This window comes from Parasteatoda tepidariorum, chromosome 4, assembly GCF_982258835.1.
Source record: "Parasteatoda tepidariorum strain Cologne lab strain chromosome 4, Ptep-v5.0, whole genome shotgun sequence".
Classification (NCBI taxonomy): Eukaryota; Metazoa; Arthropoda; class Arachnida; order Araneae; family Theridiidae; genus Parasteatoda; species Parasteatoda tepidariorum.
In genome coordinates, this window is record NC_141758.1 from 100,905,796 (window position 1) to 100,932,151 (window position 26,356).

The following is a 26,356-nucleotide window of genomic DNA, read 5'->3' on the forward strand; positions in this document are numbered from 1 at the left end:
TTGAGCTAAAGTGATATAATGCATGAGAACATTGTTTCACTGTTTTTCCCCCGACAGCACTTCTTTTGATAATGGACTTTATATCTAATTTTGAAACTTGGCAAGAATATGTGACCTGCATTTTTAAGGTGAGCACAGAAAACCATACATTTCTCTCTTTTGTTATTTTTAAATTATACACCAAATCATCAAACACATTTGGCATACCCATTAAAAAGCATAATCTTCAATATTTAAGGAAGCATAATGCCTCCGCTTTATAAAGAATTGTTAGAAGAAATTTTCCTTATAGCACTAATTAAATCAATTGTATAGCGTTTATTAAAATATAAAGTTGGTGGCAGAATAACTGAGAAAGTGAAAAATGCCAAGAAAGCTAAAATTTAAACGCATTGTGATATTTACAAAAAAAATATATTAAGTAAGAAATGATATCAAGGGAATACAATACACACGTCGAGGTTTGGAAATCTGCCCCACCAAACAACAAAAGAAAACGATCATCAACAATCTTATATCTTGGGAATATTGACTTTTTAATTTCCAAAATAAACTTTAAACTAAAAAGATAATCAGACTAAAAAAGAATTTTTTAAAAAAAAAACCTGTCGTCAAAATATATTAAACACTGAAACCATCCTTTTTAAGTCACTTTAGTCTTTTTTCCTAATTCAGTGATTTTACAAAAATCCTAGCTATTAAGTCACCATTTCCACCCCCCCTCGCAACTCCATCTTTCGAATTTGTGATATTGAATGGTTAAAAATAAGAAAACAAAATTCCCTGTATTTTCCCAGTTTATTAAGAAAAACTTGAACCCTGTTAATTTTGGTGATTTTTAAATAAACTTCCCCATTTTTTCCAGGTTTTCCCTTTTCTTCCTGTGGAGTGGAAACCCTCTAACTTCAAATTGCCAAACAAAAATGAAATAAATTGAAATTTAAACTCACTTTAAACTTTTTCTTTTTAAAAAAGGCAGTAGACTTAGCATCTATTCTATTGTATATTTCGAGTAATCTCTCTTCCTTTTCTTTTGAGGCTACGGCAGAATTAACTTGAGCAACTATTTCCTGAAACATCCAATTGATACAGTATCTTTAAATAAGACACTAATGAACATTTATTATACAACAAAATAAATAAGCAACAACAAAACATTATTTATGAAGAATCAGTAAAAACACTTTTATCTATTTAGGTTTAATAATTTAAACATAAATAAAACTTACTTTAATATTGGCTAATGCTCTGTTCAGGCAGTCTATTTCTACTTTATTATCTAAAATATAAAGTATGTAGATTAATTTTCAGGTATGATTGACTTTACTAAGTAAATATAACAGAGAGATATAACTACAGGGTTTTCTGTAATTACCAACCTTCATGTAGATGTTTAGAATACTTGTTAAAAATGAAGCAGAAAAAAGTATGCAAAGTTTGGTTCACAAACTAATATTTAAGAGAGAAAGAAACGAAAATGCTTTTAAATCACTATCTTGAGGAAGATGGGATGAAAAACATCAAAATAAGATTGATTGTCACAAAAGAGTTTTTAATAACCAATTTATAATTTCTTTTGTTTTTTCTCTGACAATCAAATGCAGGGTTGCCATTCAAATCTGGAGAAAAAAATGCCCCGTGTTTGCCCTGTACGTATTATACACAACGTATAAAGAGGAAGGAAGTACTGAACTCTTGTATGAGCTTCATTGGGCAAAGTATACTAGTTTTAAATGCTGGAAAAACTTAAGAGTAAAAAGGAACAGCGGAATAATGTTATAGTAAATGAAATATTTTAGTTCAGCTGAAATATCTTCCTTAAATATCCCATAGATTGCCCTTTGAGTGGTCAATATTTCCTGTGCGCTTGTGTGCTGTAATACAGGGTGGTCACTCAAATCAAATTTCCCTGATTTTTCCAGATAAAAATCTTAAAATTTCCAGGTTTTTGTTTCTTTTTTCTTATAAAGTATAGGATGTGTACAAGAAAAGTGTCTATATTATAAACATTTTATTCAAAATGCTATTTTTTTTTTAACTTATCTTTAAAAAATAAATACAAAATCTTGCCAAATTGTCAAAATAATTTTTTTTTCATGTTTTGGTACCAAATTTTGAATCAAAAATCATATATTGGCCAACAAAAGAGTAAAATTAAATATTAATATATAGTTGGTTCTTTATAAAATCTATTATTATTCAATTATAACCAACTAATTTTTGGAGAATTTTATAAAGTTAAAAATACAAAAACATTTTGTCAAAAGAGAAAAAAAAATTACTTCCAAATCATCGGAACAAACTTGAGTCATAAATGAATTCAGTCCAAGGACAGAATTTAAAAAGAGAAGCTAACATCCTAATCCCTTTTTCCTCCTCCACCAGAATCTTTACTAAATTGCACAGTCCCACAGCGATCAAAGATTTCTACATTCGTTTAGCAACCGTGGGAGCATTTTATGTTACATTCTAGTTTAACAGAGCTGTAATGGAGCAAATTTTGATGAAAGCAAAGTATCGCTAAGTTGATGATATTTCAACTGTTTGGTGATACATTTCTGTTTAAAAAAAGTGGGTATAATGGATGAAATAATTTAAATTAAGAAAATTAGTTAAAAATTTAAATTGGCGAAATTAAAAAAATTATCAAAAGAAAAATTTCCAGCTTTTCTTTAAAATTCCCTGATTTTTCCAGGCTTTTATCCAAATTTCCCTGATATTTCCAGGTTTTTACCAGTATAAAAAAAATTCCCTGATAATTCCAGGTTTTCAAGGTTTTCCAGGTGGATGGCCACCCGGTAATAGGATAACGATACTAGTTTTAGTTGCTGGAAAAACTTAAAAAAATAAGGAACAGTTCAACATAAAACAAATAAGGCTAATATAAATTAAATAATTTAATATAGCTGAACTATTATCTTTATATATCCCATAGACTACACTTTGAGAGGTCTGAATTTTTTAAAAGATAAAAATTCCCTGTATTTTCCAGGTTTTTCCCTATTCTCCCTGTAGAGGGACAACCCTGAAATAGGTTTTAATGATTTGAGAAGAATCACACTTTTGAATAATTTTTCATACATTTTTGCTTTTTTCCCCCTTAAATATTAATTTGCTGCATCAAATGAGCACTCTTTTCTTTTAACTTTCTTTTCAACAAGGATACTAAAAATGTAAGGCTGGTCATTACAGAAAACCTTGTAAATACAACAAGGAAACAACAGTGTGTCATAAAGTTATCGTTCTGTATCTTGACATTGAATAAAGTGCTTCATAAAGTAAAGAAAGGATTATCAGTTCTAGTTAAATACATTAATTGAACACATTATTTTTTGCTTTATTATAACAGAGTGATAGTTTATAAGGGTTCGTTCAGATAATATATAAGCATATTTTTTGGCATTGTTTCCATCCTCGGTGAGCTATATACAAAATCTCTTTGTTTTTCGTTTTAACTGTAGTAATTTAATTTCAAGAATTTTAGAATTAAATTTAAACAAAAGATGTCATTTAATATTAAAATTAAATTTTATTTTAATATTATGTTTATATTTGTTATTATGTTATAAATTATTTTATAAAATTTTAAAATTCCAAGAAAAAACTCTTTTCCAACTTTTTCCATTCCAAATGTAACTTTCATTTCCTATGATTAAATAAAAATTTTCAGAGTAATTTTTAAGAAAAAAAATATTTGTTCCTTTCTTTTCCTTAAAAAAAAATTGAAAATAAGATGATCTTAGGGTGTTATGTAAGCTTTGCTCACACTCTTACCCCAATGCACGCAAACCATCTTACCGCCTTTAGGTACTCACGTGACTAACACAAACAATACTGTTTACTTTTTGTTTACAGAATTAGAAGGATTGAATAGGAATATAAAAATATATGAAATGTGAAGTTAATATGTAATTTAATTAAAACAAACAGAAAAGTTTCTGTTCAATGAGCATTTTTACAGTGAAATCCTTTTGTAGGATTACAGATTCAAGGCAGTATTGAATGGCCACCATTTCCTCCAGATTTAAACTCACTTTCTTCTGTTGAGGTTGATTTAAGAGCAAAGTGGCACAGGCAGTTCTTAGTGTATGGACTTTTCCTGTTCTCAAAATTCCGATTACAAATACAGTTAACAAAATTTACAGCTTAGTTTAGACACTTAAGATGGATTGCAAAAGAACCATGTAGCAATCTTTACTAAACAAGATGGTTATATCAAATTCTTTCATTTAGACATGATGCAATTTTGTTACAATTTACTAAAATCTTTTCCATCACTTTTGTTTGTCTTAAAATTCTGATTATCTCCAAACATTTTGGGCTGAGCCATAACTATATAAACATAATAAAGTGGATGGAAAAAAATATTGCAGGAATTATTTATGAACACTGAATGACAGCAAAAGAAATCCTTCTGAAGTCATAATTAAGAATGTAAAAAAAAAGACACAAATTATTTATTGGAAACAAGAGAAATCATTACCTTTTGTAGTCTTAATTAAAGAATCTATAAGAAGGGGATATTTTGTAACACGTTGAGTGACTAGTAAGATGCATTCCGGAATGCCCCGAGTTTTGCAGAATGGCTTAGAAGAACACCTCTATAATACAGAATTAATATGTTAGTAATATTTAATGTAATACAATTAAATGATTACAAATAATCATCAGTGGTATAATATACAATCCTTTTAAGTAAAAACTTTGTAAAAAGAGACATTTCACTTTTTGTATTAGTAACCAGTATCTGGTAAAAAAAGATTTTAAATTTAAACTCTAAATAATTAACAATTTTTAATAATAACAGAGAATTATTAAAAATGAACAGATAAAGAAGATGCACTTTTCACTAAATAAATGGTTCTTACTTTAACAAAAGACTGAAACTTCCTATCAGATTTTAGGTAATCCTTATACAAAGAAAGAGCTTCCTTATGTTGACTACAGAATTGAGAATAGAATAATCGAACATCTTCAGCATTTTCACCTTCAAACTAAGAAAAGAAAATGAAAATATATAAATATACTTCGATTATATGTAAGAAAAAAAAGCAACTAAAACCAAATATTTTCGATTCTAAACTCTATTCTTTTCAAAAAGAATATTTTTCAATCAAAGCAAATAGAATCTTATAAATATATGTCAATTAGGGATGAATTAAACGTTTTATGTTCTTACACTTGTAAATATGCAGGATGCCTTACCAGAGAAATGACAAGAATAAAATGAGCAGTTTTTCTTAGGATGGGATAGAAAATAAGGCTTTTTTTGCCCGATATAAGTAATTTTTTTATTCGCATATTAATGTATGTAATAAACTCTTATAATATAAAAATCATTTAAATCGGAGAACGACAATTGATGAGGTTGCTCTGTTAACAGGGTATCTGCTACATTTTAGATTTTCAAATTCATGACTTTCCATGACTAATTCTAAGAATTTTTCATGAGTTACTATTTTCTCCGACAATACCACAACAATAAATTTAAAAAAGCATTATAATAACATTAATTGAAATGATAGGTATAACCAAAACTGTTATACTCTGCATCTTCATATTTATAGATTTTAAATTCAAAAATCAGAGTAAAGAAAGAGTTGACGCAATAAAATAGCTGGAAAAAAAATACAAAAGCAAATAATATTCTTATTTTTTTCTGCGGAATTACATTCGAACGATACTTTTCAAGTTCATCGGAAAGGAGAGAAATACTCCTGATTTTTCTGAATAAACAAAATTCGCCAATGACTGGCTTGCTTCAGCTAGAATTTTAAATTGATAAAATAAAAAAATAAATAATAACAAAAATTCTGAAATCACAGAAGTTTAAAAGATAATTCGCTCCTGAAATTATGTTTTTTCTCTCATTTTTCGAAAGAACACCATAATTTTTAAAGAACACAATTAAAACATTTTATATTTTAATCAAATACACTGTGAGTGAGGATTTTGTTACAAATTCAGATATCTGAAACACCATGAAATTGGGGGGGAGGGGATAAATTCCATTTTAAAAATTAGATTTTCGGGCGATATAAATCCATGACTTTTCATGATTTTTTTTAAAAATAGTTAAAATCATGACATTTCATGACAAATTTTGTTCAATACTGATGAAATCCATGACTTTCCGGGAGCGCAGAAACCCTGTGTTAATGAGTGATCTTTTGTTGCTCACCTGTTGTACCAGAACATCCCCAATATGAGAGACTATGGCTTCTAATCTCTGTCGTTCCCTCAGCTTCTGAAGAAAGTTTAGATGATACCTCAAAAGTTGCTCAAGACAGGGAAACAGTCTTTGCACCATATCTTTACTGACATTCAATTCCTGTATCATACCTTTTGCAAACACCTTCGAAAACAAACAGATAAAATAAATTTGAAGAAGGCAATATTTTTGTAAAGCTCTTAAAATTAAGAAATGAAAAGCACTTACCCGTTGCATTATTTTAAGTGTTAGACAATGGTGTTTCTCTGTAAGAATAAGCTCTGAAAAGACAAAAGTTTTAATTTAACTTTTATTCACACATTGTAAAAGTCACTAATTAGAGTTTTAAAATAAAATATTTTTTATTAAAAACTTCAATTTTATAGATAATATAAGGGGTCTCTCCAGGTTTTTTTGAGAGGTACTTATTTTGTGAGAATTTCGACATAATTTGTGGAAATTAAAAATTATATTAAAAATCAACACAAAAATATGGTAAAGTAAGAAAACATTTTCATAAATTGCCACTACAAATTATTCAAGACTGATAAATTTCTACATATTTCGCCGCATATATTCAAAAATAATTTTGCTACTGAGAATTTTAGCCTTAAAATTGTATCAAAATTTAAAAATCCATAAAAATCACTGTCCATAGTTAAATTTCAACTTGAATTTAATAAAAACATGCAGTTAAAAGTACTAGCACTAAAATTTATTTTCATTATGAGAGCATTTTTGACTAGGTCATACAGAAAAAATTTTCACAGAGAAAATTTTTTTTCATAAAAAATAAAAATCTGTTAAAATAAATTTATAATAATGTTTAAGATGATTTTCGAATGTTTAGAATAATGTTTGAATTTCCACTTCCTGTAGAGTTTATAGAGGTAAAGCCTTGTTGTTTCATTACAAAATACTCAGAGGGAGAAAAAAAAAAAAAAAGCTCGCTTTGATCTGGCGTTCCTAAAGTTGAATTTGTAAAGGTACCGCTAAACCGTTGTAAATTTACCATATTTAATTTACCAAAAAAATACCATACCATAAATTGCTTCTTGTCTCTTGACATCTTTGTCTTTCAATTTCTTTAAAATCTATAACAAACAAAACACCAAATTACTATTTACCAATTTCACCAAATAGGTATGAATAACTGTTACATACTAATGAAAACTATAAAAATACTATACAATTCTACAAATATTATTTTTTCATACGATGAAAATACTTTTTGAAAAAACAGCTTCAGCTAAGATTTTAATGCAAGAAAATTATTGAAAAAAATTAAAATGATATTCATGAACAAAGAGAGAGAGCTATAAAAGTAAAAATTATAAGAATAAAACAGAAGAACTGGAGAAAACTATATTTGAATTTGATTTCTAATGTACATAAAAATCTATTTTACAAAATCCAATATTTTTGTCCAAAGTTTCAGCAGAAACATTTTTTAAATCAAATATAAATAAAATATAATTGAAAGACACTGTTTCTTATTATCATAAATTAATCTTTAAAAATTTAATTCTATAATTAATTAATAAATAAGATATTAAACACTTATTTTTATACAAATAAAAAAAATCTTAAACTTATTTCAGAATCAGGGTTATGGAAATGTGTTGAAAGCTATCCAACATAAGAATAAAGAAGTTGGTAGTAAGAAATAATTGTAAGTGTTTTTTTTAAATATTTACATGTCCATTAAGAGCAACAGATCAGGATTTTTACTGCTAATTTTAAGTTAATAATTAGTTTGGTTTTAATTATTTAAACCAACATATGTATAAATTATACATTTTTTTAAAAAAGTCTAATAAATATATAAGTTCATTAAATCTGATTTGATATTCTAACAGTATTAAATAAATCTGATTTGAATTAAAATAAAAGGTAATTAAAGAAATAAATACATCTTTAATTTAAAAAAACACAGAATGCAAAAAAAAATAAATTCTTCAGATACAAACAATGTTACCTTTTTATCCACAGTACCATTCCAAGATTCTGGTTCATCATCCAATAGCTGCAACATTGTATCATCTTCAGTATCACTTGTTCCTTGGCTACCTACAAGTCACACAAATAATTATTTCTAAAAGAATGGATGAATAAAAATAAGAACAATATATTACTAAAAAGAAAAATATAATAGATAGAATAATAATATAAGAAGAATAAGAATAATACTAAGAAGATAAGTATATTAATAAGAATAAGAATAAATAAATAAGAATAATAATGAATAAATAAGAATAATAATGAATAAATAAGAATAATAAGTTAATTAGACCTTATGTTTCACAACTAAAAATTTCAAGCAAAAAATATATATTCATATATATTTATAAAATATTTTACCTCCTAAATTAAAATTAATTAAAAGAAAGAATTGCACCATTTGCATTATAAATGTACTTAAATTTAACTAAAATAGCAAGAACAAATTCAAAATGGTTTTTCACTTTTCTCATAGCTCAGAACAGAACATAAACAGAACAAAAATAAATGGATGGAACAGCAAGGTCAATTCAACTGTGGTGCCATCTAGTGATTGTAATAAGAAACAACTATAAATGAAACCTGTTGAAACTGAGAGGAAACAAATGCTTCTGTAGCCAGATTTTTCAACAAAAAATAAGCACCTTTTAAGTACTTCTTAAGCACTCAAAAAATATTTTCAATCACTATCCAAAAAAATATACATATAATTAGGATCTATGTAGGAATAATAAATAAAAAAAATTCTACTGCTTAAAGTTCTTAATTCAAAAACATAAAAACAATAAAATTAAAAAACATTTTCAAAATCTTTACATATGATAAAATAAGTGGTTTCTGATAAATATTGCAGAGAAAATTGTGAATTTTTTGTAATTTAGAACGACAATTGACACAGCGAAGGAAAAAAATTTTTTTTTTTTAAAGATAGAAATTAAGCACTTTTTACAAACCTCAAATTAAAAAAAACCACCTTTAAGGCTTTATAAAAAATGTAAATCAAAAATAAGCACCTTTAAGCACTTTTTAAAAATGCTACACATCCTGTTCTAGGGAGTAAGAAATTTTAGTTAACAAAATTTTAATGTTTATACCTTTTAAATCAAAATTTGGATAATTGGTATATGATTATGATACAGCTTTGAAAGAAATTAATTGTCATCAATAAAAATTCGAATATTTAGATCATATAAATGAATGTCTAAGAAAACATTAATAGTTATCCATGAATGGTTTCAAACAAATAGTCTGGGGAAAAAAAGTTAAATTAAGAGTTAAAAAAATTAAGCATTTTGTTAAAAAAATAACAAAATATTTCTAATAATAATTTTAAGAAAAATATCTGTCTGTTCAATAATAAGTCAATGTTCTTAAGCAAAACAAATTAAAATAAACACATTAAATAAACAAATAAAAAATGAAAGTTTTCAACAAAATAAGCTAAGTAAATAAGAATCCATAAATAGTTAAGTTTAACATTGTCAGAAGACAGATTTGTTAGGTTTTGCAAAATATTTGGAGCTTAGCTTTTAGATATTAAGAAACTGGAAAAAAAATCTGTTTCTGACAGCACATGCATTGCAGAAATTGGGTAGAATTATGAAATTATGTGTAAACCTTTGATAGTATATAAAATAAATTTATAATAATTTAAAACACTTTTCATATTCTCAGATAAAAGACAATAAAAGCAAAAAAATATTTGAAAATGCATGATTGAAAGTGAACAAAGTTTTCCATTTAGAAAAAGAGATTTGAAGAGCCAGTAAATTTCACCTCAAACTAAAAAGAAAATGTGCAATTGGATAAAAAATAATTTAATCTATAACAGTCTTGCATTTTGTTATCTTGTAATTAATGAAAAGAGTTTTGCATATTTCAATTAGAAAAGATAGATTTTTTTTTAAAAAAAAGTGCATTTACAGTAGCCATAAAAATAAAGGGATAAGCATAGACAAATAATTATTTTTTTAAATCCTCTCTAGAGACAAATTCTCAATTCATCTAAATATAAATGATGCACAGACTGTAAATAATCTTGTAATGATAAAATATTAACCTAACAGCATTGCTAAATGAAATTTTTGTCCAATTAATTTGAAATTATTGCTAAATTAAAAAGTATAAAATAAAAGTCAAAACATTTTCAAATACTTACCATCATCTAATGATTCAACGGAAGCAGAGTTGATTTCTAATATACTATAAAAAAAATGGAGAATAATTTATTGGATGAATAAAATAAAGATAATATCAATAACTTTTTTTAAAAAAAGCTTACACTGGAACATAAATTATTAGCACATTTAAAGTTAAGAGTTAAGGTTTTCTCATTGTGATTTTGATTTAAAATTCAGTCTTAAATTTTGATACAGCCTATAAGCTAAATTTTGTGGAAAAGTGACATTCTTAATAAGAGCCTTCAGTCTTAATTCTTCTTTTCAGTCTTAAATTTTGATACAGCCTATAAGCTAAATTTGGTTGGAAGATGACATTCTTAATAAGAGCCTTTAGTCTTAATTCTTCTTTTTAGTCTTAAATTTTGACACAGCCTATAAGCTAAATTTCATGGGAAAGTGACATACTTAATGCAAAACATTACACGTTTTGTTATTTCGATTACATTTGTTTGCTTTACTGTGAAGTATTATATTAGAAATTTCATTTTAAAGGTATCTACTCTTTCAAAACCACTATTAAAACTATAAGTTTATATTGTAATGCATTCCTCATCTTTCAATCAATCTGAGATTGTAATAAATATCATAAATACTCTAAATAATAAATATGGATTGTGCTGAAATAATACAAACAGGTTATTTATTGAGTTGTCTATTTAAAAAAAGAATTAACAAAGCATTTTAATGTATTTACAAAGGCATAGTATAATAAACAATCAGCTGAAGTAATAATAGACACAATTTTTCAGGTAAAGGTCATTATTAAAAAATAATTAAAGAACATTATCAAAAAATGCATCAACAATATATGATTGCTTAATCACTTAGATATAATTTCGATACCAGAGTTAAGTAAATGAACAGAAAAATTATTCATTTTGTATATGAAAAACTAAAAAAAAACTTGAAAGATGGTGTTCCAGAGTGAGATAAAATAAACAGCTAAAATTATTATACAGAACAGAACCCGTTATCCGGAAATCAGAAAACCGGAACGAAATTCGACAAATTTTCCCGCCTTTTTTTAAAAACAAAATTATTTTTTCCTCATAAGACTTTAGGATTTTTCTTTCTGTTTTGAAAGATGTTTACCTTACTATCAGTTTGGAAATAATCATTAGTGTATTACTTCATCGTTTTTTCTTCTTTTTAAGATTATTTCCAAATATATATATATTTTTAAGTTGGATTTAACAATAAAAAAAACGGCTTTTTGCAGCGATTCAGAAAACCGGAAACATCAGTTATCCGGAATAGCGATGGTCCCGATCGTTCCGGATAATCGGTTCCCTACTGTATTACTATTCAACACTTCCTATATCTGTCACAAAAAAGACGTATCAAAACAAAACATTAAAAGCAAGACATTTTCATTTCATTAAAATTTATTTATTTCAGTTATAAGTATGAAGTGGTGAAAGTTAATTATTTTTAATAAATATTAGTACATATTTTAGTTTTGCTTCCCATTTAAAACTATGTATTAGTGAACTATTATTTGGTATATTTTTTAATTGCAAATGCTGACTATGAATGATTAAGTGAGTGTTACCATACAATACCTCCTAAAACCTGCTATAATTTTACCAACGATCCAAATATCAGCTATTTTGAAATTGTAACAGAATGTAAATAATACCAGCACCAATAAGTAATATCATAAATTAAATTTTTTATTTTCATGATTTTTTTATTTTTATAATCATCGTTGAATAGCCGACCCAATTTTTGGGTTTAGGACTACCAATGTTCTATCCCAAATCAGCCCAGGTTTAAGGCAGTCGCTCTCTTTAGACTAATAACGGGCCATGACTGTCTGGCCAAACACCTTTTTAGTATAAAAATTTTTGACTGTCCTAAATGCAAGCTCTGTCGCCTTGGGGAGGACATGGACTTGCCCCATATTTCCGTCTGTCCTGCGCTCATCTCCACTACTGTGTGTGGACGCTACTAGGAGGCTAGGGTCCGTATGGGTTAAGCATGTCACTATGCATTCAATTCTATTTATCTTTTTTTGCCTTGTTTTTCTTGTTATTTTATCCTTTTTGTTCTTTTAAATTGGCCTGCCATTGGAAATAAATAAATTTAAAAAAAACGACTACCAATGTTCAACTGCATAGCTTTGTAATTTAAAACCCCATCCAGAAGACAAGGGAACTCCTGGATCAAGTATTGGGAGAAATTTGCCTTTTTGATGGAACAAACCAGCATTTGCATTATATGGAGAGGAAGACCACAAGAACCTCCCACAGTTAGCCTGACAGCAAAGGTACTCAAACCCATGATCCGTCTACTACTGAGGATATTTCACAGCAGCACTGAGGTCAGTGCAAGTCGGATGTGGATTGGTATCAATCAGCCATTGCTGGGATTCGAACCCAGTTCACCTCATTGGAAGGTGAATGCCCTATCCCCTGAGCTTGCGGCTCATTGATTTTGAGCTGTTATCTAAATCATTTCAATTACTCTTTAAATATAAACATCAAATTTTAACGAAACAATCGTGATAATGAAATAAGTACAGCATTTAAAAATTGGTACAAAGACACCAGGGATAAAACCCAAGGTTGCCACTGAAATCTGAAGGAGAAGAAAAATTTTTCACTCATGTTAAGTTAATTGAGTAATTCATTATTAAGTAAATAATTAATATTAAGTTACATTCATAATCAAAACAAGTTACTATAGCATATAATTGAAAGATATATATATATAACTCACTTTGTGCTAACATCTTCAACTACTTCTTCCACTTTCTCCTCACAAATCACTTTGCTATAAAACAATAAAACAGTATATAGTTACATTCATAAAACACAAATAGAGTAAGTATTAAAAAATAAATAAAATAAAGATTAAAAGACATTGAGCCAGCCAGAATAGAATTTAAATTATCATGACGAAACAAAGGTATTGGCATAATCAATCTAAAAATAGACTTTAAAAAAACATAACAGAAACTAAAATGTTAGAAAATTGAAAAAAATCCATTTTCATGCATATTTCAATAATTATAAACAACATGAACAGTTAAAACTTAAAAAGCATGCATGAAAAATGTTATTATTGTACATGGAATACATAACAGATTAAAAATGGGTAACAAATTCTCGGCAGCCTAAAAACAAAGATTTTAACATAAACTGTGTTTGATTTCAACGGGGTTTATTTCGTAAGATTTTTAGTTCATTTACTTAATTTTTTATAAAATTATTAATAATGGATACTGCAAAACTGATTTCATTGGTCACCATTCAAGCTGAAGTGTTTGTCAATATTTGGTGAGACGGGAGCAACAGCATGCCAAAGATTACAATTTAGAAAAAACATGAGATATGGGAGCAAGCAGCTGTATCTGTTTTGTTTTTTTTAACCATCGTTGAACATCAGACCAAATTTTGGGTTTAGGACTACTAATGTTCAACTCCGTAGCCTTGTAATTTTGAACCAATCCTGAAGACAAGGAAACTCCTGGATCAGTACCCCCAGAGATATGATTCGTCATGGAAACAAGGAGGACTTTGAGACCCGAAAGATTTAAGATGCATGATTAACCATTTACTACACAGGGAGTCTTCGGCTGGTGGGGATCGAACCCACAAGCTTCTTGACATGGGCCCAGTGCCCTACTAACCGGTCAAGCTAGATTGTTGTTGGCACACAAAAAAAAATTTCTCAGAGCCTAATATTTCAATAGAACATAGTTTTTTAGGGTTTGAAATTTCCCAAAAAATTATAGGGCTTTTTTTTTTAGTTACAATAACTTTTTCATAATATTTTGGGAGAGTGAAGTCAGGGTTCCCACTCTATGATGAGATTGAAATTCAAGGACTTTCCAGGACTTTTCAAGGACCTCAACAAAATTTTCAAGGACCTTAATCTAAGACCAATTTTAAAAATTATTCTCTTCTATTTTACTAGAAGCAACAATGCTTGTTGTGGCAATAATTAATTTCAAATATAATACCTAAATGCTTTGCCTATATATAGAAAAGAGAGTATATGTATTATGGACTAAAATTTATATATTTTTTAAAACAACCCTACTGGTTTTACATATTAATTCACAAAATCATTTTCAGCACAATCTATAACTAATGGTAATGAGGTGTTAATGGTGAAATCCTTTAATCCTGTGTATTTCCATGTGAAGGCTGCATGAAAGACAGAGCTAAATCTTAGGTATTCCATATTCCATGACTATTCTATAACCCCCTCCTCTCTATTAAACATCGTTTCTGAAATTATTCATCCATAATTTACACAACCTTCTCTAAATGTTATGCAGCAACAATTCTTTCTGAAAATAAAAATTAGAAGGAACATATCCCATTTTCACCATGTTTAAAAGCATTATTCGTTATGTGTAATCCACAACTGCCAATGAATATGACCTGGTGGGAATATTTCTCTTTTAATTCACACTGAAGCTTCTAATAGAATTTCCAATTGACATAGGGTCCATCCATGGATAATTGAAGTATTTTAGAGAGCTTTTAACCATCATCCATGCATTTGTAAAAAGAGGACAAAATATTTTCTACAGTTCCATGAGCCATAAATTGGGAGGTAAGATACTTAGTGAAAACTTTATTATCAATTCCTTACCATAATGTCCATCTGCTTAGATTGTAGAGAATGATTTAACGTCTCATCAAAGAGTACAGTGTAGCAATCAACATTCTTCACCTCATTTATAAGAATCCCTTTGAAGTATACTGCCAATCCAAAGGAGCCCAAATAGGCTCACTTTGTAGCACTACAAAAAAAAATGTCTCGCTATACAGCTATCAGCAAACATTTTGGAGAACAATTTACTAATCTCTTCACAGGAGTTACATGAATAATTACTAGTGATGCACTTCAGACTGCAGAGAATTTCAGCATCAAGCACATTCCTTTTGACCAGATAAGAAGACAATGTTACCTCGGCCACTAAAGTTTCTGTTTCACCAGATGAATTAGATGTTGGTGTCTTTGGAAAAAGAGAACTCAGGGCATGAGACTGCTTTTTTGTTTTATCTTTCTTTCATGTGCGATTTCAGAGCAGATTCTTCCATTTTTGCGATATCGATCTCCTTCATGCATAATCGGCACTTGGCTCTGAACTTCTTTTCGGGCATCGATAAAATCCATTCTTTATAAGCTTGATTATCCATCCATTGAGGATTAAAATAGCACTTCCCAGGCATAACTAGTCTAAACTACATAACACAAATACGAAGCCGTGCCTTTGCAAATACGCTTTACAATAAAGTTTTGAAATGACGCAAACGTAAGGACAAGTGCGGATGGTAAAACGGCAAATTTATTGAAAACTACAAGGTACATATTGTTACGAGATTCGAGAGTATTCCAGTTTCGATAAGAAAAAAGAAGATCTAAGCATATGCGACAGAAGATGAAGTGGAGTCTTGCCCCGGACGCATTGATTGTCTGCTGTGCTCCGCGCGCTTGGCAGACACCAAGACGCTAGGCCCGGTTAGAAACGGTGGCGTTAAAAAACACGTGAGAGAGATTGGGAACAAAACAGAAAGAACGAGAAAGATCCGCGGGTGTTTTATAAAAAAGGGCCGCGGCACTATTCTATTGGACAAATTCAAGGACCTATCAAGTTTTTCAAGGACCTAAGATGTTTTTCAAGCACTTTCAAGGACTCTCAAGGACCGTGGGAACCCTGGAAGTTTGCATATTGTTAAAAAAAAATTTATTACACACTTTTTTTTAATGAAGAACAAAAATTTATTTAAGTTTACACAATTCTTGACCAAATTAGCATATTTTGTTTAAAAAAATAATAGGAATCAAAATATATTGAAAAAGTAATAAGCTCTCAACCTAAATTTAAGAACTCACTCATGAACTTAAGGAAATCAAACTAATAAATAAACAAATTTATATATAAAGCTATTTGTGGTATATTTAGTAAAACAGGAAATATTTTTTTAGACAATAAGTTAATATGGCATAAAGAATTTAAGAAAAATTTTAAAATAAACTAAGAAAAATATATATTTTAGTTCTTTTACAGGGACAACTTATGCATAATTTTTTTTCTTTAATTTGACCAACAATTTTGCCTGAACTTTCCCCAAACTTCGGTCGCACCATGGAACATATTCTGCAGGACTTGCATAGGCAACTGATTCTTTAAAAAATCTTGTTTCGTAAAAAGCTATAGGATTTTTTATGAGATTAAAGTGCAAAAAAAAAAAAATTAGCCCGAGACAGACAAGAGCCTAGTAGTTTGACATAGATTTTAGTGTTCCTGTTTAGCATTAAAAACATTTATTAATTTTTTTGCACTTTTTCAAAAATTAATAATAGAAATCTTTTAATAACTTATAGTCTTCAGGCTTAGGTAAGTAAAAATCAGAGTTGGCCAAAAATGTAATCGATTACATTTTTTGATTACAGTAATCAATTACTTGTAATCATGATTACAATTTTCAAAAATTTTGATTACAGCTGTAATCATGATTACAGTAATCAATTACTTGTAATCGTGATTACAAAGTTTGATTACAGCTGTAATCATGATTACATAGTCGATTACAGTAATCAATTACTTGTAATCATGATTACAATTTTCAAAAAATTTTGATTACAGCTGTAATCATGATTACAATTTTGATTACAGTAATCAATTACTTGTAATCATGATTCCAAGTAATTGCGATTACAAGTAATCACAACAAAAACGATTACAAGTAATTATGATTACAAGTAATCAAAATATTTGATTACATGTAATTTGATTACATGTAATTTGATTACATGTAATTATGATTACATGTAATCTAATTACACGATTACAAGACTATTGTATTCTTATAAATGATTATATTTTACAGTAGATAGTAGAATGTATTTTATAATGATACATTTTGCACGTATTAACATGTGCTGCATTTTGTACGTATTTGTATACGTACAAATGAATGTAACTGAAATGTATGTACATATGATTTTATCTAGTGCATATGTTCAGACATTTTAGTATCACACACGTGTACATACACTTATATTGTAGGTATAAAATATATGTACGTATGTATATAGATAATAATTACGTATGTATGTGTAAAACACTGTAGGCATGTACATTTATACACAATGAATATATGCATTTTATGCAAATATTTGTGTATGTAAAATGTATATCTATGTTCATGTACGCATGTATATACAAGTACTTGTGTTTGTACGAACATACATACATTGTCTGTACAATGTATATACATATATTGTCTGTACAATGTATGTCCCATGCATGTATGTGCAATTTATTTATGAACAGTACAATATATGTATGCATGTACAATATAGGTATATCTGTAGGATGTACAATCTATGTATGTATACATGTACATGATATGCATGTCCAGTGTATTTATGTACATGTACATAATATGTTCATGCTCAATGTAAGTATCCAAATATGCATAATACATTTGTGAACTATTGTACGTACATTGGGCGTATTTATATTTCACATATATTCATACATGCATTCGACATGCATAACGTACGTACATACACACATTTGAGATGCATATATTGTACAGATGTATATACATATAGCGTACAGATGTATATACATATAACGTACAGATGTATATTCATATAATGTACATATGATGAAATGAACATATAATGTTCATATAATGTACATATGTGTGTACATATACAGTACGTATGTGCATTAATATATTGGGCATAATTCTTTCGTACAAATTTTACGTGTGTACATGCATGCTATCCCTATCTATGCATATTGTGCAATGTATATATGCACAATGAATGTATCCACACATGTACAATACACGTATGTTCCATGTATGCATATCCATATGTACTATATATGCACGTACAATATATGAATGTATGTACATACATTGTACATGCGTACGTACATTACACGTATACATATGTACATTACATTTATGTCTAAATGTGTGTACAATGCAATAAATAAAATGCATGTAAGTTAACTTTTAATGACTCAAGCAAGTTAAATGACAAAATCAAACGATATTTAAATTTAGTTTTCAGCTTTAATTGTTCTATATCATTTTGAAATTCTCTGAATAAAAAATTATTTTCAGGTATTTTCATGAAATGTTTGACAATACAGATTTATTTTTTTTATAACATAATGCATGATTCATAGAAATTTTTTAAATGGTAAGAAAAACGGTAAATTTTATGTGTGGAATTAATATTTAGAAATTCCAAATAAAATTATCGTTTGCTTTCTAAAAAATATGAGGTCGAGTTTCATATACCTTAGAATAATTTCAAAACAAATTTTAATAACTTTACTCATATAAATTATTTTAATGAATGCACAATGTATGTGTATATTGTAATTACATATATTTAAATGTACGCACGTATTTGTACATTACTTGTAATTATGTACATGTATACGTTGTATGCACATGCATACATTGTGCATATAACTATTTTTTTGTACATCCATGCATTACATGCGCATAAGTATTAACAAAGTATGTAGTTATACAAGTACATACGTAAGTTGTACATAAGTACATACTTTGCGTGCACATATATCGATGTACATATAAATATGCATGTATACATGTACGCATTTTATTCACGTAACTATGTGCATATATTGTACCTTATAATAACATTTTTACATATTGTACGCAAATAAGTACAATTTTATATACAAACGTACATTGTACATACGTGCTATTATCGTAAATTTATACAATATATGCACTTAAGTACATAAAAGCATGCAAACGCATAAACATTATTTTCATATACGTTCATACATACATTGTCTATGTATACAAAGATACAAAACATTGCCTTTTTGTACAAACTAACATACATGCGTACATGTATCATAAATGCATAATTATATGTACTAAGCATATGCGCATTGCATTAAGTATATTACAATATAATTATGAATATTGTACGTACAAACAACGTTTGTGCATACATTGTATGTATAGGAATCGCAAATTGTACGTTCATGCGTGCGTACATTCTATGTACATGAAAATATGTAAACACATGAATACTTACATAAAAAATTTGACTATAGTATACAATCGTAATAACTTGTAATCGTATAGTTTGATTACAAGTAATCACAATTACATGTAATCAAATTACATGTAATCATGATTACATGTAATCATATATTTTGATTACTTGTAATCATAATTACTTGTAATCGTTTTTGTTGAGATTACTTGTAATCGCAATTACTTGTAATCATGATTACAAGTAATTGATTACTGTAATCAAAATTGTAATCATGATTACAGCTGTAATCAAAATTTTTTGAAAGTTGTAATCACGATTACAAGTAATTGATTACTTGTAATCGTGATTACAAGTAATTGATTACTGTAATCAAAATTGTAATCATGATTACAGCTGTAATCAAAATTTTTTGAAAGTTGTAATCACGATTACAAGTAATTGATTACTTGTAATCGTGATTACAAGTAATTGATTACATAGCTGTAATTATCTGTAATCAATTACAGTTGTAATCGATTACTGTAATCAACGGCCAACTCTGGTAAAAATAATGTGCACATATGTATAAAAAAACAAGGAAAAATGACAAAAATATGAACCTTATAACTTGGATTGAACTATACTTAATCGCCAATAAACAATAATATAAATGATTTCAAGACATTTTTTTTAAAAGCAGAATAATTAATTTAGAGGAAAGTGTAGGAGAAAATGGATAAAATATTTTTTAAAGATCACTATCCACCCAATAAATTTATATTGATACAAAAGTTTTACTTGTTTTTGTATCTTGTCGGTTTTACTATTTTTAAGGGTTAATTTTTAAAATACAAATGCTTTCTTAACATACATCATAAATTTACGTTTTCCCAAGGTTAGACACTAATTGCATAAAATTTTGATACTTGTTTATTAATTAACTTTATCATTAAAGACTTTTTAAATGCAAACTTTGTCACTAAAACATAAAAGCAGATAACTACACTTTAAACAACATGGTAAATTATCTATATGAAATGATAAACACACGTTACAGCTTTTTGTATGAAGGCCTTTAGAAACTTTAACATTAATTACGACATCCAAGTAAATAAATAAATAAAATATTTATGCACATTTTGTTAACTTTTTAGCAATGAAGCAAACAGAATATAATTTTTTTAGGTCAAGCATATTGAAGATAAGCAAGATTGAAACACAGAAACACAACACAGAAACTCATTCAAAATGAGCCACAACAGATACGTGGGGGAGAGGTCAAAAATCATGCACACAGAAGTGGACTTACTTGACCCCCAGTTTTGTGGCCACTCTACGCCATTGAGAATAGCCACTGGGAGTGTAGTTTTTACGAGGTGCACTACGGGAACAGAAAGAAAGTTTTTACTTTAAAGGAAAAACAATCCAATGATATGAAATTTAAAATTAATAAAATGGATTAAAAGAGAGAAAATTAAAAAGAAATTTTTTATTGCAAATTTTAAAAAAAGGGAAAACCAATATTTGGTCTTAATTTTTGACTAAACATTCTGGGTATTAAGCTATTAAAAGTTAATTTCAGAAAATCAGTGTTGAGCAAACTAGGCATCACAGATCTTTTTTTTTAAAGATATTAGTTACGTAGAAAAGTTAAAAATTTAGTGAAAAAATAAAATCTTGAAAAAAAAATTTAAAAGTAAAATTTTCTAACTTATTTAAAAAAAAAAAAAAAGTTTGTAAAAACTTGGCACAAACTAAAAATGTGGTGAAAAGGATACCCTTGCAACAATTACCACAGTACCCTTGCAACAATTTTTTTAAATAAAGGTATAATCATTCATTTTGTGAATGCTTTACATGCTCATTTAACTTATAATCAATAATTTATCCTCAAAAAATAATTAAAGTGTTTAATTTTTTTTAAATTTAAAAAAAAAGGGAAAAAATTCAAAATTTTAAAATCTTTAAGGCTTTTTTATTTTAACATATTTTCAATTTTTTTCTTCTTTTTAGTGCTTAGAATATTCATCGTAACAATTTTGCGTATTCATTTGTTGATATATCAATTAGAATATTTTTTATAGATTATTTTGTAAAAAAGTAGAAAAAAAAGGTCGAAAATTCCTGTTAGGTATATATAACATGCTGTAAAAATTTTAATACCTCATAAAATGCTTATTTCATGCACAGTTTAAATAAGTATATTATACTTAGGATAAAAAAGTTTACTTCAAAACTTTATCTTAAATAGAAAAAATTCCTCACGGATTTAATTAAGATTAAAGCGCAAATTTATCATCTATGAGAAAAAGCACTTTAAAGTCTGGTTGCTAAGTAGGTTTCTGTATTAGGGCAATTCAAAATCATTCATAACTTATTTAAAAATGTAGATAGAGAGATGATGTTTTTTTCAGTGCATTTGAAATAGTTTGAAGTTTTATTATAAGCAATAAAAAAAATTTTCTCAATATTTTGGTCATTTTTTGGGTACTGTGAGGTAAATAACAATTGCATATAAATAGCATTAAACATATAACTATGTATATGTAAAAAAAATATTGCTTTGTGCTCTTTACTCATAAATAAAAGATTGTTCTTTTTTTATTTAAGTGCTTATATTAAAGGTTTATGAAAACTTTCAAAGGCTGTTAAACTCTTGTTTAGGTTAAAGTCTGCAATTTTTTTTCCTTTACCAAAATCATGTCAAACATTAAATATTATAAAAAATGAAGTTTCACTAGGTAAGGTTTTAATATGTAGGTTATATAACACTCAAATTATAGATAAACACAATATTTTGCTCCTTAGCTCACTAACAAATGTGCTTATTTCACAAAAAGAATTGAAGGAAAAAAAACATATTTCTGCAACCATATTATATTTTCGTTTTTTAAAAAAAAAATTTTTTTGTTTCAATTAGAAATGAGAGTGTTTAAACTACAAATACACAAACACCAGACTCGATTTATTTAAAACTTTGCATTATGGATGTATAAATATAAAAAAAGAGAAAAGAATATTATGCAAAAACTAAATGCTATGAAAAGAAGCATATTTCTATAAATGCAATCTATTAATGCCAAATATATATTCATAAATAACAGAACTTACTTAGAAGAAGGGGAAGACACTTTGGAGGAATCTGTACTAGTAGTAATCTGAAACAAATAAAGTATTTTAATATATATACACCAGTACACTGATATTTATTAGATATAAACATTTCTATTATACACTTACATTTATACGTGTTGTGTCAGTCAGGGAAGATTTTTTTTCTTTATTTGGCTGTGAATGCTTCCCTGTAAAATATTCCAATAAAGCATTAAAAATAAAAACAAAGCCACTTTCTTGAAAACTGAGTCTCAAAAATATTGTGTCGAAATACAGAAGTCAATAGAGGAAATGTCTTCTTTCTTAGAGTATTTAAGAAATTGGCCGCGATGAAATTAGTTTTTTTAAATGACAAAGAAATTTGAGGGATTTTGCATAGCATTTGTCTGATGTGAATTGTAACTATAATCTTATTTTTTACTCCTTAGCAATACTGCACTTTCTTGAGAATTTTTTCCTTATGCACTGTAAAGCTCAAACTGCAATGTTTTACAAAATCTTTTTATTATCCAACGTGCATTACCTAAGATATTACTTTTAATTCCCAATGAATAGGAGGAACCAAGACTCTATTCTTGTACAGCTGCGTCATTGACTCATGCACTTTGATGAATCAGCTAAAAAAAAATTGGAACTTGTTTTTGCATGTTCTAATGCTAGACGAGATTAGCTAGCGCTTTAATCCACAAGAAATGAGTCCTTCTTTCTTTCTTTTTTCTACTTGCATTCTCTAATGTTCTGAATATAACTTTGATTGAAACCTGTTTTTGCATGCTCTAATGCTAGATGAGACCAGCTAGAGCTCTAATCTACAAGAAATCAGTCTTGTTTCTTCTTTTTTTTTACTTGCATGCTCTAATGTTCTGTGGATTACTTTCAAAGGAGAGAAAACAAGAAAACTAAGTGTGCAAGCATAAAAAAGAAAATCAAACATTTCTGGACAAAAGAAATTAACTAAAATGCTACAATATAATAAAAAAGAAGTCCCAACACTGTAGGGTTCCATTTTCTTATAATATTTTTTAGGAATTTCTCAACTAAAGTTATTCTTTCAGTACTGCAAACCAAAAGAAAAAAAACTAAAAGTTCTTTTTAATTTAAAGGCATATTTTTTCTAATTATTCTGAGCACAATAAAGTTCATCTTTAAACAATAAAAATAATTATTAATAATACAGTTTTAACTTGATGTTTCTAATGTTAAGTGAAATTAGTAAATATTAGTAATTAGTAACACACCTAAATTGATGACACTTTGACTATGAGTAAGGGGAGTTCCTATGAGATGCCGATAACGAGTAGGATAACGAACACTTCCTAAAATGACAGTTAAACAATTATCATGCACATGCATCTAAAACTAATACAGATTCAACAAAAATATTAAAACAACTAAATAAACAATGTTAATATTGTTAAATCATCATTGGTGCAAGTCAAGAGTGGGCCTTTACTTTCTCTAGAACAATTCTCCATGCAGTATATTGCAGAATCATTTTCCAATTGTAGTATCATTAATTCCATGCAGGATCATTTAACAATTTAATATTGTTTAATAAAAAAAATAAAACTTAACAATAAAATTAATCTTTTTCAAAAACTAAACAAAATTGTAGCAGGTAACATAAAAAAACATTTATAGAAAATGAAAGACCTATTTAAAAAAAAGAAAATGAAACTAAAACAGCAGTTCCCAACATGTGTATCATTAATCACAATCACAATTGTAGTATCATTAATTCCATACAGGATTATTTAACAATTTAATATCGTTTTATAAAAAATAAAACTTAACAATAAAATTGATCTTTTTCAAAAAAAAAAAAAAAAAAAAAAGGAATTGCAGGGTGTGTAGCCAAATCTTTTAACAAAAAATAAGCACATTTTAAGTACTTTTTAAGAAATCAACAAATATTTTTAAACACGATGTACATTAACAAAATGCAAAATAATTTTCAAAAAGTTTACATGATCATGATAAAATAACTAATTTTTGACAAAGAACTCTCTTCTTGATTACATTAGCCATTATAAAATGATCAAAAGATTTTTAGGTTCGATATCAGAGGGTAGAAAATGAAACCTGAAACTGAGAATTTCTTGCAAAACGCAGCAGAGTTGCTGCACATGAGAGTGCAATAATCTCACCGAGCCCAACTCAGTAGATGCACATGCGGACTCACAGGTATTTCATGAAACATGTCAAGTGATTAGCGCTTTAATAGGCTATGAACGTATGAACCAATAGATTAGAACAGACTGTTTAATGAATTGTAAAAACGTTGAATAGAACAATGTGAAAAGCACGATTTTGAGTAATACACAACAAAAATCAACATGGTAAAGAAACAAATCTCATTTTCGAAAAGGGCAAAATTAAGTACTTTTAAAAAACACCAAAAACACCCAATGAAAAAAAGCAGCTTGCTTTTAAAAAATGAAATTAAGTACTTTTTAAAAACATGCAGAGATGCTTTTTAGAAACATGTTCCCAACATGCGGGTCACATGATAACAATGTGGGGATAAGACCAGTACCATGCTTTGATTGTTGAAGGCAATATTTGAAGATTAGAAGTAACTTGAGGCTAAAATTATACAGTTTCAGGTCTCCATACATGTTTAAGCCAAATGAAAGGGGGAAAGAGATATCTATTTGTCATATTCTTTACTTGGATATTTAATAGTTTAAAAGCCTCTAAGTATTTTAACTATTATTATTATAAATAATTTTTTTTTTACAAAATTGGTGATTGTTGAAAAAAAGGGCTAGGAACTGTTGATCTAAACACACAAATTCATGCACAATGCAAAAGTTCAATTTCATGCTTAAACACAGTTACGCAAAAAGTACTATCAAAAGAGTTAAATAACCAGTTGAAAGCATAGTAACATCTGAATGGTCCTATATTGGCCTAATTTTTTTAAACAATATTAATTATTTTTATTAAATGCATTAATTTAAATAGATTTTATAAGTGTGCATTCATGATACTTTTAAGTATAAGTTCTTGAAATAAATAGCTACATGCAGTTTACTAACAGCATGCATCACAAAATATGAGAATTCCCACTAAAAAATAATTTTTAAAAAGAAATGTTCATTTACTTTATTTGAAGGGAAGAAATTACAGTCAGAGTTTATATGACTTTATGCTAATTTTACTATTGTAAAATAAGGATAGATTTGGACTTTGACTTTTGAAATTAAAGTTTCAGCATTAATTGCAGATAAGATAATTAAGATCTTTCTATTCATGTGCTTATTTTCAAAGTTTAATTAGTCAATCCTTTCACCTAACTTTACACCAAGCCAGGAAAAAGAATTAATTTTAAAATATTCTTTTTAACCTTTCACATAGCAAAAAAATAAATAAATAATAAATTTTAACCCTTTACAGTCCTAAATCAGATTCAGTCTGACATTATTAATATACTGTTGCAATTCTATGTCTGGCTGTATTGGGCATAGGACTGCATTACTAATTCATTATGAGAAATTAGTTTTTTAGTGATTTACTTCTGTTTTAGTTAAAGTGAGAATTTTTGTTTTGAAAGTAATTAGACAAGGATAGAAAATTATTTTTTTAGAAAAAATGGATTTCAAATATTATTTTAATAAGTGATATTTATTTGCAACATTTTCTAATTTTAGAATAAACATTGCACTAGCAAACATTGTCTTCATGTGTATAAAAGATAATCGATACATTAAAAAATAAAAGCTGTTAGTACCAGTCAAAAAAATTAACTTCTTAAAAATGTTGCATGTTACTGCTGTGGTATACAGCTTATAGAACATATTTTATTAATAGATAAATAACGAATTATAATTTCTCTTAA

General features: G+C 27.6%; 1 protein-coding gene across 7 annotated transcripts in view; it reads right to left on the minus strand.

Annotated features, from left to right (window-relative positions):
• The window catches only part of LOC107443134 (uncharacterized), a 317,712-nt gene that overhangs the window by 19,951 nt on the left and 271,405 nt on the right, over positions 1-26,356 (minus strand). For 4 of the 7 annotated variants that reach the window (XM_071181666.2, XM_087161827.1, XM_043051986.3 and 1 more), the window contains 13 exons: positions 23,754-23,831; positions 22,642-22,703; positions 22,513-22,559; positions 13,114-13,167; positions 10,371-10,414; positions 8,190-8,281; positions 7,254-7,305; positions 6,440-6,492; positions 6,182-6,355; positions 4,869-4,994; positions 4,484-4,601; positions 1,230-1,279; positions 951-1,070 (listed from right to left, as the gene is read on the minus strand). In XM_071181666.2, coding sequence (XP_071037767.1) covers positions 951-1,070; positions 1,230-1,279; positions 4,484-4,601; positions 4,869-4,994; positions 6,182-6,355; positions 6,440-6,492; positions 7,254-7,305; positions 8,190-8,281; positions 10,371-10,414; positions 13,114-13,167; positions 22,513-22,559; positions 22,642-22,703; positions 23,754-23,831 — 1,070 coding nt within the window. The remainder of the gene's footprint in view (positions 1-950; positions 1,071-1,229; positions 1,280-4,483; positions 4,602-4,868; positions 4,995-6,181; positions 6,356-6,439; positions 6,493-7,253; positions 7,306-8,189; positions 8,282-10,370; positions 10,415-13,113; positions 13,168-22,512; positions 22,560-22,641; positions 22,704-23,753; positions 23,832-26,356) is intronic. The other 3 variants (XM_071181668.2, XM_043051987.3, XM_087161828.1) reach the window with 1 other exon arrangement.